The sequence below is a fragment of the Pseudorca crassidens genome, chromosome 8 (genome assembly GCF_039906515.1).
Source record: "Pseudorca crassidens isolate mPseCra1 chromosome 8, mPseCra1.hap1, whole genome shotgun sequence".
NCBI lineage: Eukaryota > Metazoa > Chordata > Mammalia > Artiodactyla > Delphinidae > Pseudorca > Pseudorca crassidens.
The window spans coordinates 67,255,116-67,273,066 of NC_090303.1; the positions used below are offsets into that span (position 1 = coordinate 67,255,116).

At 36.3% G+C, this 17,951-nt stretch overlaps 1 protein-coding gene and 1 long non-coding RNA gene across 5 annotated transcripts in view; one reads left to right on the forward strand and one right to left on the reverse strand.

Annotated features, from left to right (window-relative positions):
* LOC137229195 (uncharacterized) overlaps positions 1 to 7,434 on the reverse strand; it is a 176,189-nt gene extending 168,755 nt beyond the window's left edge. Inside the window, exons 1-2 of the long non-coding RNA XR_010945589.1 lie at positions 7,240 to 7,434; positions 266 to 400 (exon numbers count right to left, since the gene is read on the reverse strand). This is a non-coding gene — a long non-coding RNA (uncharacterized lncRNA). The remainder of the gene's footprint in view (positions 1 to 265; positions 401 to 7,239) is intronic.
* Positions 1 to 12,191, forward strand: part of GPR141 (G protein-coupled receptor 141) — a 186,881-nt gene extending 174,690 nt beyond the window's left edge. For all 4 annotated transcript variants that reach the window (XM_067746738.1, XM_067746741.1, XM_067746740.1 and 1 more), the window contains 2 exons: positions 7,365 to 7,494; positions 9,411 to 12,191. In XM_067746738.1, the coding sequence (XP_067602839.1) occupies positions 9,425 to 10,336 (912 nt within the window). In that variant the 5' untranslated portion in view covers positions 7,365 to 7,494; positions 9,411 to 9,424 and the 3' untranslated portion in view covers positions 10,337 to 12,191. The remainder of the gene's footprint in view (positions 1 to 7,364; positions 7,495 to 9,410) is intronic.
* Positions 12,192 to 17,951: the final 5,760 nt, after the last annotated feature.

Here is a 17,951-nt window from a genome sequence, read left to right on the forward strand (position 1 = left end):
GTATGCAAAAATCCTTGACAAAATATTAATAAATCAAATTCAATGGCACATTAAAGAAAATCCAACATCATGACCAAGTGAAATTTATCCCTGTATGCAAGAATGGTTCAATATGCATAAACCAATCAATGTGATACACCTCATTAACAGAATGAATGATAGAAGTCACACAATCATGTAAATAGACGCAGAAAAGGCATTTGATAAAACTCAACACCATTTCATGATAAAAGCTCTCAAAAAATTATGTGTAGAGGGAACTTACCTCAACACAATAAATGTCATATGTGAAAAATCCATAGTTAACATCAGAATCAATGGTGAAATACTGAAATCTTTTCCTCTAAGATCTGGAACAAGGCAAGGATGCCCATTCTTGCTGTTTCTATTCACCACGGTACTGAAATGAAAAAGAAATTAAAACAGCAATTAAAAAGAAGCAAAAAGAGCAAGAAAAAGAAATAAAAATCATCCAAATTGGAAAGAAAGAAGTAAAATTATGTCTATTTGCAGATAATGTTATCTAATATGTAGAAAACCTTAAAAAAAAAACCTGTTAGAACTAATCAATGAATTCATTAAAGTTGCACTATACAAAATCAACATACAAAAATCAGTTGCATTTCTATAAGCTAACAATAAGCTAACAATAAACTATCTGAAACAGAAGTTAAGGAAACAAACCCATTAACAATAGGAGAATAAAATAGAATAAAACACTCAGGAATAAACTTAACCAAGGAGGTAAAAGACTTGTACACTGAAAACTATAAAACACTGATGAAAGAAATTAAGACACAGAAATAAGTGGAAATACTCTGCATTCATAGACTGAAAGAATTAATATTGTTATAATTACTACTCATAGTAATCCATATTGGCATAAGTGATCTGCAGATTTAATATAATCCCTGTCAAAATCTCAATGACATTTTTTACAGAAAGAGAAAAAAATCCTAAAACTCATGTGGAACAACAAAAGACTCTGAGTACCCAAGCAATTTTGAGCAAGAAGAACAAAGCTGGAGCCATCACATTTTCTGATTTCAAAACATATTACAAAGCTACCATAAAAAGCTGTAATACAAAATACATTACAAAGTAATGCAAATTGTATGGCATTGGCATATAAACAGACACATAGACCAACGGAACAGAATAGAGAACCTAGAAATAAACCCATGCATATATGTCAACTGATCTTTGACAAGGATACACAATGAGGAAAGGGTAGTCTCTTTAATAAATGGTCTTGGGAAAACTGGAGGGAAAAGAATGAAATTGGAGTCTCATCTTATACTACACACAAAAGTTAACTCAAAATGGATTAAAGACTTAATTGTAAAGCTTAAACCACAAAACTCCTAGAAGAAAACATAGGGGAAAAACCTCTTGACATTGGCCTTGGAAATGAATTCTTGGATGTGACATCAAAAGCATAGGCAACAAAAGCAAAAACAGACAAGTGTGATTATATTACACTAAAAAGCTTCTGCAGAGGAAAGGAGACCATCAGAAATATAGATCAATGGAACAGGATAGAAAGCCCAGAGATAAACCCACACACCTATGGTCAACTAATCTATGACAAAGGAGGCAAGGATATACAATGGAGAAAAGACAGTCTCTTCAATAAGTGGTGCTGGGAAAACTGGACAGCTACATGTAAAAAAATGAAATTACAACATTCCCTAACACCATACACAAAAATAAACTCAAAATGGATTCGAGACCTAAATGTAAGACTGGATACCATAAAACTCTTAGTGGAAAACATAGGAAGAACACTCTGTGACATAAATCACAGCAAGATCCTTTTTGATCCACCTTCTAGAGTAATGGAAATAAAAACAAAAATAAACAAATGGGACCTAATGAAACTTAAAAGCTTTTGCACAGCAAAGGAAACCATATAAACAAGACAAAAGGACAACCCTCAGAATGGGAGAAAATATTTGCAAACAAATCAATGGACAAAGGATTAGTCTCCAAAATATATAAACAGCTCATGCAGCTCAATAGTAAAAAAAACAAACAACCCAATCCAAAACGGGCAGATGACCTAAATAGACATTTCTCCAAAGAAGACATACAGATGGCCAAGAAGCACATGAAAAGCTGCTCAACATTCCTAATTATTAGAGAAATGCAAATCAAAACTACAATGAGTTATCACCTCATACCAGTTAGAATGGGCATCATCAGAAAATCTACAAACAACAAATGCTAGAGAGGGTGTGGAGAAAAGAGAACCCTCTTGCACTGTTGGTGGGAATGTAAACTGATACAGCCACTATTTACAATAGCCAGGTCATGGAAGCAACCTAAATGCCCATTGACAGACGAATGGATAAAGAAGATGTGGTACATATATACAATGGAATATTACTCAGCCATAAAAAGGAACGAAATTGGGTCATTTGCAGAGACATGGATGGATCTAGAGACTGTCATACAGAGTGAAGGAAGTCAGAAAGAGAAAAACAAATATCGTGTATTAATGCATATATGTGGAACCTAGAAAAATGGTACAGATGAACCGGTTTGCAGGGCAGAAACTGAGACACAGATGTAGAGAACAAGTGTATGGACACCAAGGGGGGAAAATGGCAGTGGGGTGGTGGTGGGATGAACTGGGAGATTGGGGTTGACATATATACACTAATATGTATAAAATGGATAACTAATAAGAACCTGCTGAATGAAAAAATAAATAAAATTCAAAAAAATATAATTAAAAAATTAGAAAAAAAAGAACATGAGGGATATATTACGTTCAGTGATTAGAAGACATATTGAAAAGCTATTACTATCTGTCTGAAGTTATCGGTATCTACAATTTTAATGAAAATCCATTAAAAACACTAGACTTTTTTAAAGCAGATTCCAGAACTTATATGGAAATGCAGGTCAAGTATAGCTCAGGTGATCTTAAGGAAAAGAAAGCTAAAAAAAATGTACTACCTGCTATGAAAACTTACTATACTGCAACAGTGATTTAGACAGCGTGGTATTCGCACATGTATAGATCAATAAACCAGTGGAACATACTGGAGACCTAAAAATGGGCTAAATTGACTCATATGTGGTCACCTGATTTATGACACAGTTTAGTGTGGGTGAGGATGGTATTTCCAATTCCATGTCAATTGGTTATCTATATGGGAAAAAATAATCATGGTCTCCTACCTTACTTTATATTAAAAAAAATCAATTCTAGATGAATTGTATATCTAAAAATTAAAAAAAGGAAGTTAAATAGAAGAAAACACAGTATACTATCTTTAATACTTTTGAGTAGGCAGATTCCTTAAAAGAACATGGAAGTGCTGACTGAAGGAAAATTTGACAAATTGGTAATACCAAAAATTAGATGCTCTGTTCATCAAAAGATAACAATTAAAGAATGAAAGGAAAGTGGAAGAAGATATTTACAATACATATCTCCAACAAAGGAGTAATATCTAGGCTACATAAAGAACTACTACTGATCAATAAGAAAAAGGCAGACAACCAAATAGAAATGTGAAAGACTTTCAAAAGGCACTTCACAAAACAGGATATGCAAGTGTCCAACAGATACCTATGAATGTGCTCATATTTACTATTCATTAGGTAAATGCAGATTAAAAGCACAATGCAATACAACTATATCAACTACAATGGTAAAAACAAAAAGGACAGAAAATTCTGAATGTTCTCGAGGTTGTGGAACAACTGAAACTCTCATCTACTGTTAGTGGGAATTTATTTCAGAAACTGCGGTTTTCACTGAAACTGAACATATACATACCAAACAATCCATCAATTTCACATTTACGTAAATTCCCAACAGCAATGCTTATTTTCACAAAAGATATTTATAAGAATGTTCAGAGCTTCTCTGGTGGCGCAGTGGTTAAGAATCCGCCTGCCAGTGCAGGGGACATGGGTTCAAACCCTGGGCCGGGAAGATCCCACATGCCGAGGAGCAACTAAGCCCGTGTGCCACAACTACTGAGGCTGTGCTCTAAAGCCTGAGAGCTACAACTACTGAGCCCACGTGCTGCAACTACTGAAGCCCAGGCACCTAGAGCCCAGGCTCTGCAACAAGAGAAGCCACCACAGTGAGAAGCCTGCACACCACATCAAAGAGTAGCCTCCACTTGCCACAACTAGAGAAAGCCCGAGCACAGCAACAAAGACCCAATGCAGCCAAAGATAAATAAATAAATTAATTAATTAAAAAAAAAAGAATGTTCAGAGTAGCATTTTTTTTCATTTTTATTTTATATTGGAGTATAGTTGATTTACAATTGTGTGTTAGTTTTGGGTGCACAGCAAAGTGATTTAGTTATACATATACTTATAGTTACTCTTTTTTCAGATTCTTTTCCCATATAGGTTATTAGAGAGTATTGAGTAGAAATCCCTGTGCTACAGAGTAGGTCTTTGTTGATTATCTATTTTTTATATAGTAGTGTGTATATGTTAATCCCAAACTTCTAATTTATCCTTTCCCCTTTGGTAACCATAAGTTTGTTTTCTAAGTCTGTGAGTCTGTTTCTGTTTTATAAATAAGTTCGTTTTTTAGATTTCGCATATAAGTGAAATCATATGACATTTGTCTTTCTCTGTCTGACTTACTTCACTTAGTATGATAATCTCTAGGTCCATCCATGTTGCTGCAAATGGCATTAATTCACTCTTTTTTATGGCTGAGTAATATTCCATTGTATATATGTACCACATCTTCTTTATCCATTCATCTGTCGATGAACATTTAGGTTACTTCCATGTCTTGGCTATTGTAAATAGTGCTGCAAAGAACATTGGGGTGCATGTGTCTTTTTGAAGTATGGTTTTTTCTGGATCTATGCCCAGGAGTGGGATTGCTGGGTCGTATGGTAGTTCTATTTTTAGGGTTTTTTAAAATAAATAAATTTATTTATTTATTTATTTTTGGCTGTATTGGGTCTTCGTTTCTGTTCGAGGGCTTTCTCTAGTTGCGGCGAGTGGGGGCCACTCTTCATCGCGGTGCACGGGTCTCTCACTGTCGTGGCCTTCTCTTGTTGCAGAGCACAGGCTCCAGACGCACAGGCTCAGTAGCTGTGGCGCACGGGCTTAGTTGCTCCGTGGCATGTGGGATCTTCCCAGACCAGGGCTCGAACCCGTGTCCACTGCATTGGCAGGCAGATTCTCAACCACTGACCACCAGGGAAGCCCCTATTTTTAGTTTTTTAAAGAACCTCCATATTATTCTCCATAGTGGCTGTACCAATTTACATTCCCACCAACAGTGTAGGAGGGTTCCCTCTTCTCCACACCCTCTCCAGTATTTAGTATGATTGTAGACTTTTTCATGATGGACACTCTGACTGGTGTGAGGTGATAGCTCATTGTAGCTTTGATTTGCATTTCTCTAATAATAGCGATGCTGAGCATCTTTTCATGTGCTTTTTGGCCAACTGTATGTCTCCTTTGGAGAAATGTCTATTTAGATCTTCTGCCCATTTTTTGATTGGGTTGTTTGTCTTTTTGATATTGAGTTGCATGAGCTGTTTGTATATTTTGGAGATTAATCCCTTGTGGGTCACATTGTTTACAAATATTTTCTCCCATTCTGTGGGTTGTCTTTTTGTTTTGCTTATGGTTTATAGCGTTATTTATAATAGCCCTATAAGTGGAAATAACACTACTGTCCATCAACAATAGATTGGATAAATGGTGAAATAGTCATACAATGACACAATATACTAAATAAGATAAAACCATACACATGAATGAATCTTAAAGCATATTGTTGAGTGAATTAAACTAGATACACACAAAAAAACGACACTGAGTTTATATAAAATTCAAAGTAGACAAACCTACTATGTGGTTTTAGTTGTCAGGATAGTGATTACCTTCAGTGAGGGTATGTTTATTATGTTAAAATTCATTGAACTGTATACTCATATTAGGGCACTCTACTATAAGTATGTTAGTTTTCAATGATAATATTTACATTAATTTAAATAACTTCATTAGATTCTTTGAATACAAAGGAAAACTGGATTCTTCCTTGCTCAGTCTCGTTTGGAAGGCAGAACTGAATTATGGTCTGTGTGATAAGTGCTATAATAGAGGTAAGCATGGTTGGTGCATTCCATGGGACAAAAGAGGAATGACATCCAATCTGAATTGAGAATGCATATTAGGAAAGGCTTCCTGGGAGAAATGATGCCTCAGTTGATTCTTAAAAGATCATAGGAATTAACCGGGTATATCAGGGTTGTTAGTTGCAGACAACAGAACCCACTTTAGCTGGTTTAAGCAGAAGGTGTTTATTAGAAGGTAACAGTTTACAGAATATCATGGAATGTCTGGGAACCAGGCTTGGCTGCTACAAAGACATGCTCCATGTAGAGAAAAATATTCAATACTACCATGGGATTAATAGCAGAAACATCACTAACTACTGCTTCCTGAAATTCATGATGTATAGCTCTGGAGACCTGTGCGATTGCTGTCCCAGAGCAACCAGACATTTCCATTACTGTCTTGCCAAATGATCTAAACTCTCTCCACATTGATATCCTTCACTTTGCCTCCAAGTTTTGCAGTAGTGCAACAAACTGGCAGAAACTAGTTCACATACAACCACTATAACTGCAAAAAATCTGTACAGAAATTTTCTGGCAGACCAGAAAAGGTTAGAATGGATGTTGAATGAGCTAACTTATGGGATCTGCTGTAAACTAAGTAAAGGGAATAAGAAAATAAGAAATCCAAAAGGAAAGAAGAACAGGGACTTCCCTGGTGGTCCAGTGATTCCAGTGCAGGGGGCGCAGGTTTGATCCCTGGTTGGGGAAACTGGGATCCCACATGCCACATGGCACGGCCAAAAAAAAAAGAAGGAAAAGCAGCTTTTAAGATATACTGGCATACAGCTATGTGAGTAGAACCAAATTTCTTCATGGCCTCCCCCCTTCTTATGTTAAGATTTAGAAGCTTGGGCTTAGGAGATGCACACGTGCTTCTCCATGACTTACAATAATGAGTGTGTGTGCGTGCATGCGTGTGTGTGTGTGTGTGTGTGTGTGTGTGTGTGTGTGTGAGAGAGAGAGAGAGAGACTTTGGAAAACTTGGCAAATGATATCCAGACTGGGGCTCAGTTTCTTCATTTGAAAATCAGTATAGTGATACATATACAATACACAGGACTGCTTTGAGGGTCAAATGAGACTATGTTCAGGCAAGCATCTCATGTAGTACCTGGTACATAGAAGAGATTTAACATGAGCTTCTTCTATCTGAAAGAGAGAGACCATGGCAGTTGGTGATAAGGAAGGAGGACTTGAGATAGATGATATGCAACTGATCATATTTTCTTCTTTTAGAAGCTGGTCCTTCTAGGTAAATAGCTGAAAAAATGATGAGCAGAACTTATTCATCCTTGAATCAGATATGAACACAGTATAATTTCACATTTACCTGATGGAACTACTTTTCTACAGAGAAAAATAAAAGGCAAGTACAGAGAGTACACATCACACAGAACCAGTATAACATGAGGCAAGTTTTAAGGTCGGCTGCAAGGAAATTCTATTCCATACCCAGGAAAGTAGAGGCTCTCTGGGGCCAGGTTATTATTATTTTTTAATTAGTCTTATTGAGGTATAAGTTCTATGCAAGAAAATTCACCAATTTTAAGTGTACAATTCAATGAGCTTTGACAAATAACTACAATTGTAACCAACACAATATAAAACATCCCATCATCCCATAAATTACCCCAGGCCCCTTTGAAGTTAATCCCTTCCCCTGCAACCTGGGCCATGAGCTACACTGATCTGTCACATTAGTTGTGATTGCTTAGAAAAAGAAATCATTCAGCATGTAGTCTTTTGTGGCTGGCATCTTTTATTTAGTATAGTGTTCTCAACTTTATTATTGCCCTTCTAAAGAGCCTTTTTAGACCTATTTCCCTAATTATCTTTCTCCCTCTTATGAAATTTTAATGCCACAGATATACTGTTTGTCTGTTTATGTACTATATGTATATCTGTATTTTATACAGTAAAAGTAAGATTTTTCACACCTCCAGAACAAACGTTTGCCCCCTTGGGGGCAATATTACCCTATTGAGAATATATGATTTAGTATAATGCTTTTTCGATTCATCAGTATTTTATCAGTAGTTGGTTCATTTTTATTGCTAGGTAAGTTTGATTGTATGAAGAGATATTAAAAAATGAATAATTGCAAACATGTTACAAAGTGCATAATTATGAAGTGCATAATTCAACTACTGCTCTTCCTTAAATTTGAGCCTCAGTTTCCCTGGTATCAGTAAACAGACCTCTTATCACCCCGTTGTTCAAGTAAGAAATCTGAGAGTGACTGAGACACTTCCTCTCCCTTCATTTCCCAATATACAACTCATGTCAAATCCTGTCAATTTCATCTCTAGATTATTTCTTGAATCTGGTCTCAAGGGATCAGATTTTGCCACAACTCAGAACATTCTAAACATGCAAGAATTTTGAGTTCTACCTTAGAAGAAATGGGAGGCCATTGAAGGAATTTAAATAAGAAAGTGAGGTGTCCTGATTAGAGTAAGTAAAGATTAATAAGTATTTAGATTAATACGTCTTTATTATTTACTATATTTATTAATTAGTAAATAATAAATTAGAATGTGGATAATAATTAGAAGGGCCCAAGACTGTATAGGGAAAGAATCTTTCAGGAGTCCAGAGGAAAAATGATAGTGGTTCTTTTATGAATTTAAAGGTGGGGGAATGGGAGAATTAGGAGACATGCTATATTCTTAGTGGGGCCCATGATAAAAACTTAGCCAAGGTCTCACTTTTAGATGATAATATAACTGTGATGAGAAACTCAGATATACCCTCCTATTGCTTGCTGCTGCCTTGATTTAGCCAGTTTTTTAGCCAAACTCATCAGCATCCTAAAGGAATTAAGCATAAATATTCTTGGATCATTTGCTGATGAGCTGGAAGGAATTAGAGAATGATAATGATACATAAAAGAAAAAAATATTCCACGTATTTAATGCACCCACTCATCTTTCTGTCCATCTTAAGATTTGTTTTCCCCCAGTGGTTGCTACAGTAATAGTGTCCATGTATCAGCTTCAAATGGTCTGCAATCAGTTTTATGCAAATAGTTTTTACTGTGTAGATATACAGACCTCTTGATGAGGTCTTTAACCATTAAAGGTCAAGAATCAATGACTTAACTGTGCTTTCAGTGTAGAGTACACAGAAATGCATATGACAATAATCTTCATTCTTAAGGCACATAAAGCTTACGTCATGTAAACAGATAAATGACAAAGTCACATTGCCAGTGCAATGTGAACAAAATATGAACAAAATTCTGGAAGTTGGTTAGTTATACTGGTGCTTTATCTCTTCCAGGTGACTCCTGAAGTATGGCTGACCACAATAGTTCCTCCTGCAATAACCCTATAAGGTCACCCCATTTAACCAGGCTCTACTTCATAGTGCTCTTTGGAGGGCTGGTGGGCATCATCTCCATTTTGTTCCAGCTGGTGAAAATGAACACCCGGTCTGTGACCACCACAGCAGTCATTAACCTGGTGGTGGTCCACAGTGTTTTTCTCCTGACAGTGCCTTTTCGCCTGACCTACCTCATCGAGCACACTTGGACATTTGGGTTGCCCTTCTGCAAATTTGTGAGCGCCATGCTGCACATCCACATGTACCTCACATTCCTGTTCTACGTTGTGATCCTAGCCATCAGGTACCTCATCTTCTTCAAGCACAAGGACAAAGTGGAATTCTACAGAAAACTGCATGCTGTGGCTGCCAGTACTGCCCTGTGGCTACTTGTGATTATCATTGTGGTGCCCCTGGTTGTTTCTCAGTATGGAATTCATGAGGGTTATGACACATACCACTGTTTTAAATTCCAGAAAGAACTTGTTTATGCATATGTGCAAGTCATCAACTATTTGATAACCATTATCGTCATAGTTATTGCAGTGATTCTCTTGGTCCTCCAGAGCATCATCATTGTGTTGATGGTGCGGAAGCTACACCACTCCTTACTATCCCATCAGGAGTTCTGGGCCCAGTTGAAAAACCTGCTTTTTATAGGCGTCATTCTTATTTGCTTCCTTCCCTACCAGTTCTTTAGGATCTATTACTTGTACACTGTGGCACATTCAAGTGACTGTAATGACAATGTTGCATTTTATAATGAAATCTTCTTGAGTGTAACAGCGATTAGCTGCTTTGATTTGCTGCTCTTTGTTCTTGGGGGAAGCCGTTGGTTTAAGCAAAAGATAATTGACCTATGGAATTGCCTTTTGTGCCGTTAACCACAAAGTATAGTATTCAGAATTACTTCCTTAATATTGAGAGTGGAAACAGGAATAGTTATTTCATTACTTGATTAAAACCATGCCTTAATACAGCCAAATAAAAGGACTATAAAATGTCAGAGCCTTCATTTCAGCCCTTATTTAATTCCTACCATCTCTGAATGATACATATACAAAGACTAGTAATGTTCAATTTACCTGGTGTTGCAATACTGCATTATTTTCCAATATAAAATATCTACTTGGCCCATCCAGGTACCATGGTCTAATGGTTTCTGAGTTTTACTAGCTTATTTTAGTTTCCTCAGTTTGAAACATGGTCTTTTCTTAGGCTTTGGATTGGACTCAGCCCTCTAGTTCTTTTCATTCCACTTAACCTTAGGTAAATTAATCCTGATCATGGTCATTTCAAAGACACAAACTCTATTTGGCTAACCAGATGAGATGACTATTCAACTCACACCCTCACAAAAAACAGATAAGGGGAGAGAGTAGTAAAAAACTTTTTTAGATTACCATAACTTTGGTGGGAAGTCACTTATCTAGACATCAAGAGAAACAGATCTCTTTGTGGCCTTCTGCTATAATAATTTTCTAGATTTGTCCTTTGAAAGGTCTGGTTTAAGGACATGGGATCAACTCCCTCAATATCTCCAAAAATCATTTAAAAGCTTACTGAGTATATCTAAAAAATGGTGAAACTGTAACTTAGACAATATTCCTGACCAATATGCTGCTAGGCATTAAAATGAGTTCCCAAGGGAAGTGATTTAATTTTCCCCCTTTCTGTTTTTTGGAGGATTTCTAGATATCCTGGGCCACAATTTAGATTTCCCTTGCAGACAAAGTTATACTGAAATCTTAGAGTTCCCTCTCACCCTTAAAGTTGTGTCTTCAATTAATTAAAAACAATATTGTAAAAAAAAAAAGAACTCTTGAGAAATATATGGGAAAACCATTAATTTAGGCTATGAGATGGGGCTGCTAAATTGAAACACAGGCTTATGGATTTTTTTGCCTTGTGCCCATATTTCTACTATTTCCCTCAAAGTTTCACAATCTTGAAACTTTCCGAAGAACTGATCCAGTTTCATATTTGAGCCTTCTGAACCTGAAGCAATTCATGGTAGGAAGAGAAGAACGGAATGAATTAAGGTAACTTTTTTCTTTCCCCAGCAAGATAAATGTTCAGGATTTAAAGATTTTTCTTTATTTGTTATACTCTATGCATCCACAAATTTATCAGATGAATAAGAAATACCCCTGGAGGTTTTATGATCACTAAAATTGCTGAGTCATATAAATTAATTTTGAGGAAGAAAAAGCAACAACATACATACATGACTTAGCCAAATTTTTTCCTGCTTTAAACCTTCACTTATTCATCTTTCTTTCTTTTTAAGTTATAGTTATAGTTTTTAAATTTCTTATTTGTCTTCTTTTCCCACCTTTTCTTAGTTTTTTCCTTCTCATTTGACCCATAATATTTGTAAGAAAATTTCTAAGACCCAAAAAAGTTGTGAGAAAATTTGTTACACCCATAAAATGTGTAAGAAAATAATTATAGTAAAATATTTTAAAAATTTAAAAATTATTTATGAAAATTACATCATTTCTCTTCTTATATATCCATATCTTACTGTCATAATATCTGTTAGCTTGTAGATTGTATTGCTCTTCCAGACTTTAAATTATGTTGAGGTCTGGCAATTATGCTTTTCTCTGTATTATCAGATATTATAATAAAGGGCCTATTTTTGTGGACCTATAAGAAATACTATCCCAAATATAGAAATGCAATATATAAAATATCTTATTCATTAATATTTACAGAATAAACAAAAAATTTCAATTTGCTAGTTTTTTGTCTCTATTTGCTTTACAAGTGAATCTCATGCAGGAGTGGGGGTGACACTGGCCTCTCAGGCCACTTTGGATAACACTATTATAAGAGAGCACCACTGGCATTTGATGGCTGGGGTCAGAGGCTAGACACCCTGCCTTGCACACAATTCAAAATTATCAGGTCTTGCTGTGTTTTTGAATGTTCTTCCAGACATTTGTGAATTGAAACATATGCTCATAATAATCAGAGCAGTTAGTTAGGTTTTATTCAGTTTTCATAAACACATAGTATTTTCTTGGTATGGTTTTAATTTTCTGAAATTTCCAGAAATGTAGCTACCATAGATATTGAGGAAAGATTTTACTCTGTTTTCCTCAGAACTTTAACAAGAATTGTTCATTCCTTTGGAAAATCACATTGTCAATGTCAATATCATCTGTGACATTAACAAACAACATAACACACCTGTAAACAATATTTGTAGTTGTAGTATTCAGGTTGATATTAGATATAGGTGCCAACATCAGACTGCCTCATTTTGTCTCCTTTTGTGATCATGTCTGAGCATTTACACAGAAATACATATATTTTATTATAAATAACTTTCTCTTTCACTACTCATTTATATTACAGTTAGAACATTACATGTATGGAAGGGTTGTATTATCTATGAATTTTATTTTAGAATGGTAAAAATGTTGCCAAATATTTGCAATAAAAAATAAGGCATTGGGTCTGCAAGGATTGAGAACCACTGAGCTACCACAAACAGGGTCAGTTTAAAGGGGAGAATTGCCAGTTATGACATTATGGACTGGAAAAATATTCCTATATTTTGGGAATACTTAACCTCAGTGTGATTCAATTATAAATTATTTCTTTCATTACTGTAATGATTAGAAGAATAAATGCAACTTTTAGGAAAATACAAAAAGAATATGTATGTATTTTTCCTTTTTGATAAGACAAAGGTATTTCCCTGAGCCTCACAACTCCCAGGTTGGCTCTTGGTCAATATCTACCAGATTTTGAACCCACAGATAATGGCAATATTTTTTTTAATGAAATGAGCTTTGCATGAAATGATTCAAGAAGTGTTGAAAATCCCCAAATCCTTCTTAATGGGACTGCCATTAAAACTGCATTCCTAGGTTAATATGGCACTTCTTCTGAAGGACAGCAGCAGTCCAATCCCCTCCAGTCATTAGCTCTTGAGCATGAAGACAATGAGGTGAACCTTTGTAAAACTGCCATTTCTTAGATTTGGTAGATTTTGCCCACTTAACCTCTAAGATAAGGCATAGACCAAGGACTCTCATACCTATTGGGGCTGATAAGAACAAGGAAACTCTCCTTGTAATAGGGGCTGACTAAAACATTTTGAAAATAGTTGGTAACAAAAACCCTATGGTAAAGGGGCATGGTAATGGTGGATTTACTTGAAAAATGCTGAGAAATCTCAGGAGGCCAAAGGGCATCTATAGGTATCAGAAACCAGGCATCAGCCAGGGAACCTGATTTTGGTCTTGGGCATGGCTGAGCCCTGTTTCTGTGACAGAACGAGAATGCTAGGCATTTACCAAGACAAAACTCAGAAAAATGAGCAAGTTCTATTTCCTGAAGGGATACACACGTGGACTGGAACTTCCAGAGACAGGAGCTGGGCCCCAATGTCAAAATGTACCTGATGGAGGCTTCAATATGAGACATATTGTAAAAGCTATAGTAATCAAAACAGCATAATGTCAGCATAAAAACAGACACATAGGGCTTCCCTGGTGGCGCAGTGGTTGAGAGTCCGCCTGCCAATGCAGGGGACGCGGGTTCGTGCCCCAGTCCAGGAGGATCCCACATGCCGCAGAGCGGCTAGGCCATGAGCCGTGGCCACTGAGCCTGCGCGTCCGGAGCCTGTGCTCCGCAGCGGGAGAGGCCACAACAGTGAGAGGTCCACGTACCGCAAAAAAACAAAAACAAACAAACAAAAAAAACAGACACATAGATCAATGGAAGAGAATAAAGAGCCCCCAAATAAACAAATGCATATAAATTAGTTTATGACTAGGTGCCAAGAATATACAATGGGGAAAGAATAGTCTCCTCAATAAATGGTGTTGGGAAAACTGGACAATCACATGCAAAAGAATGAGATGGGACCCCTATCTTGTACCATATGTACAAACCAACACAAAATGAATTAAAAACAGATTCAAGATCTGAAACTGTAAAACTCCTAGAGGAAAATATAGGGAGCAAGATCCTTGACAGTTGTCTTGGCAAAGCTTTTTGGATTTGACACCAAAGGCAAAGGCAACAAAAGCAAAAATAAACAAGTGAGACTTCATCAAAACATAAAAGCTTCTGTACCGAGAAGGAAACCACCAAGAAAATGAAAACTTACAGAATGGAGAAAATATTTGCAAATCATATATCTAATATGGGGTTAAAATATACAAAGTACTCACACAGGTAAATAGCAGAACCCACCATGATTCAATTAAAAAATGAGCAGAGGAACTGAATAGACAGTTTTCCAAAGGAGACATAAAAATGGCTATCAGGTCCATGAAAAAATTCTCAGCATCATTAATTATCAGGGAAATGCAACCAAAACCACAATGAAATATTAACTCACACTGTTAGAATGGCTATCATCAAAAAAATAATAACAAATGTTGTTAAGGATGTGGAGAAAATAGAACCTTGTGCACTGTCGATGGGAATGTAAAGTGGTACATCCACTATGGAAAAAAGTATGAAGTTTCCTTCAAAATTAAAAATAGAACTATCATATTATGCAGCAATCCAATTTCTGGATGTCAATAGCTAAAGAGGGGTTTCCCTGGCGGTGCAGTTGTTGAGAGTCCACCTGCCGATGCAGGGGACACGGGTTCGTGCCTCGGTCCGGGAAGATCCCACGTGCCACAGAGCGGCTGGGCCTGTGAGCCATGGCCACTGAGCCTGCGCGTCCGGAGGCCCGTGTACCGCAAAAAAAAAAAAAGCTAAAGAAATTGAAAACAAGATATCAAAGAGATATCTATACTCCCATGTTTATTTCAGCATTGTTCAACAATAGCAAGATATGAAACAACCTAAGTGTCCACCAACATATGAATAGATAAAGATGTATCATATATATATATAAAATTCCATATATGGTATGTGGAATCTAAAAAAAAAAAAAATCAAAGTTATAGTTGTAGAGAGTAGAAGGATAGTTACCAGGGGCTGGGATGGTGGGGGAATTGGAGAGATGTTGGTCAAAGGGTACACATTTATAGTTATGTGAGTATGAATAAGTTTAAAGACCCAATGTACAGGCATGATGACTATACTTATACTATACTGGGGACTTCCCTGGTAGTGCAGTGGGTAAGAATCCGACTGTCAATGCAGGGTACACGGGTTCAAGCCCTGGTCCAGGAAGATTCTACATACCGCAGAGCAACTAAGCCCGTGCACCACAACTACTGAGCCTGTGTTCTAGAGCCCACGGAGCCACAACTACTGAGTCCATGTGGCACAACTACTGAAGCCTGCGCGCCTAGAGCCTGTGCTCCGCAACAAGAAGACACCACAATAAGCCCGTGCACTGCAACAAAGAGTAGCCCCCGCTCGCTGCAACTAGAGAAAGCCTGTGCACAGCAATGAAGACCCAACACAGCCAAAAATAAATTAAACTAAAAAAAATATACTGTATTGAACCAAGGAAATATGCTGACTATAAATTTCAGGTGCACTTGTCACAAACAAAACATGGTAACTATGTAAAGAAAGAATATATTAACTGACTTGACCGTAGTAATCATTTCACTATGTATATGTATTGGGTTGGCCATAAGGTTCATTTGATTTTTTCCATAAGATGGTTCTAGTAGCTCTTAGTTGTCTTTAACTTCATTTGAAACATTTTTGCTAGATTATATGTGACAGCTGTCATATCTGTGTGCATTTAAAAAAAGACTTACTAAAATTGGTGAATTTTTGTGTAGGCATTTTAATACTGAGGATGGAAGAAAAAAAGCAACATTTTCAGCATATTATGCTTTATTATTTCAAGAAAGGTAAAAACACAACTGAAACGTAAAAAAAAGATTTGTGCAGTGTATGGAAAAAGTGCTGGGACTGATCAAATGTGTCAAAAGTGGTTTGTGAAATTCCCATGCTGGATGGAGATTTCTCACTGGACAATGCTCCATGGTCGGGTAGACCAGTTAAAGTTGATAGCGATTAAATGAAAACAATAATTGAGAACAATCAACAATATACCACACAGGAGATAGCTGACATACTCAAAATATCCAAATCAAGCGTTGAAAATCATTTGCACCAGCTTGGTTATATGAATTGATTCGATGTTTGGGTTCCACATAAGTTAAGCGGACAAAACCTTCCTGACCATATTTCCACATGCAATTCTCTACTGAAATGTAATGAAAACGTTCCATTTTTAAAACAAATTGTGACGGGTGATGAAAAGTAGATACCCTACAACAATGTGGAACGGAAGAGATTGTGGGGCAAGCGAAATGAACCACCACCAACCACACCAAAGGTCCGTCTTCATGCAAAGGTGATGTTGTGTATATGGTGGGATTGGAAGGGAGTCTTCTATTATGAGCTCCTTCTGGAAAACCAAACGATTAATTCCAACAAGTACTGCTCCCAATTAGACCAACTGAAAGCTGCACTTGATGAAAAGCATCCAGAATTAGTCAACAAAAAATGCATAATCATCCATCAGGATAACTCAAGACTGCATATTTCTTTGACGACTAGGCAAGATCTGTTACAGCTTGGCTGGGAAGTTCTGATTCATCCACCATATTCACCAGACATTGCACCTTCGGATTTCCATTTATTTCGGTCTTTACAAAATTCTCTTAATGGAAAAAAATTTCAATTCCCCGGAAGACTGTAAAAGGAACCTGGAACAGTTCTTTGCTCAAAAAGATAAAAAATTTTGGGAAGATGGAATTATGAAGTTGCCTGAAAAATGGCAGAAGGTAGTGAAACAAAAGGGTGAATACGTTGTTCAATAAAGTTCTCGGTGAAAATGAAAAACGTGTCTTTATTTTTACTTAAAAAACGAAGGCACTTTTTGGCCAACCCAATATATCAAATTGCATGTTATATACCTTAAATATATTTAACTTTTATTTTAAAAATATTTTAACTATAGTATTAGCTTCTAACTTCTGTCATATTGAAAATACTATCAATACAAGTTTTCAAAAGGAAATGGCAAATGTGTTCTTTATTTTAACACTAGATGGCAGCCCAAAGTAACAATTGTATCTGTTTTCAAAGCTTGTTACTTGAGTTTTCAGCTTAATTTATTTAAAAAAGGGGGTGGGATAGAGAAAAAAAGAAAATGAAACAATAATAACAATCATATTGTTTTCGAAACTCTGCAATAGATTCTCAGGGGTTTTTTTTCCCTTAAAAGGGATATTTCATAGTAACTCTTCCTGTGTGAAGTAGATTGAGAAGATATTGTTAAAATATAACTCTTTAGTTATAAGGGCAAAAATAATTCTGAAAGCAAATATTTTGGCTTAAGTCATATTTAGAGATTTTCATGCTTTATTTCAATAACAGTATCTGCAACCAATTTTTGAACCCAAATTATGTTGATTCTTGCAAATAATTTGTAGAGAACACAGTTGTTTTTGTAGAGAATTGAGATTTAGGTGACCTATTATTATTTTTTAATGTCTGAAATTTGCATAACATTTGAATTACTTTAACACAGGATTTCAGGAGACT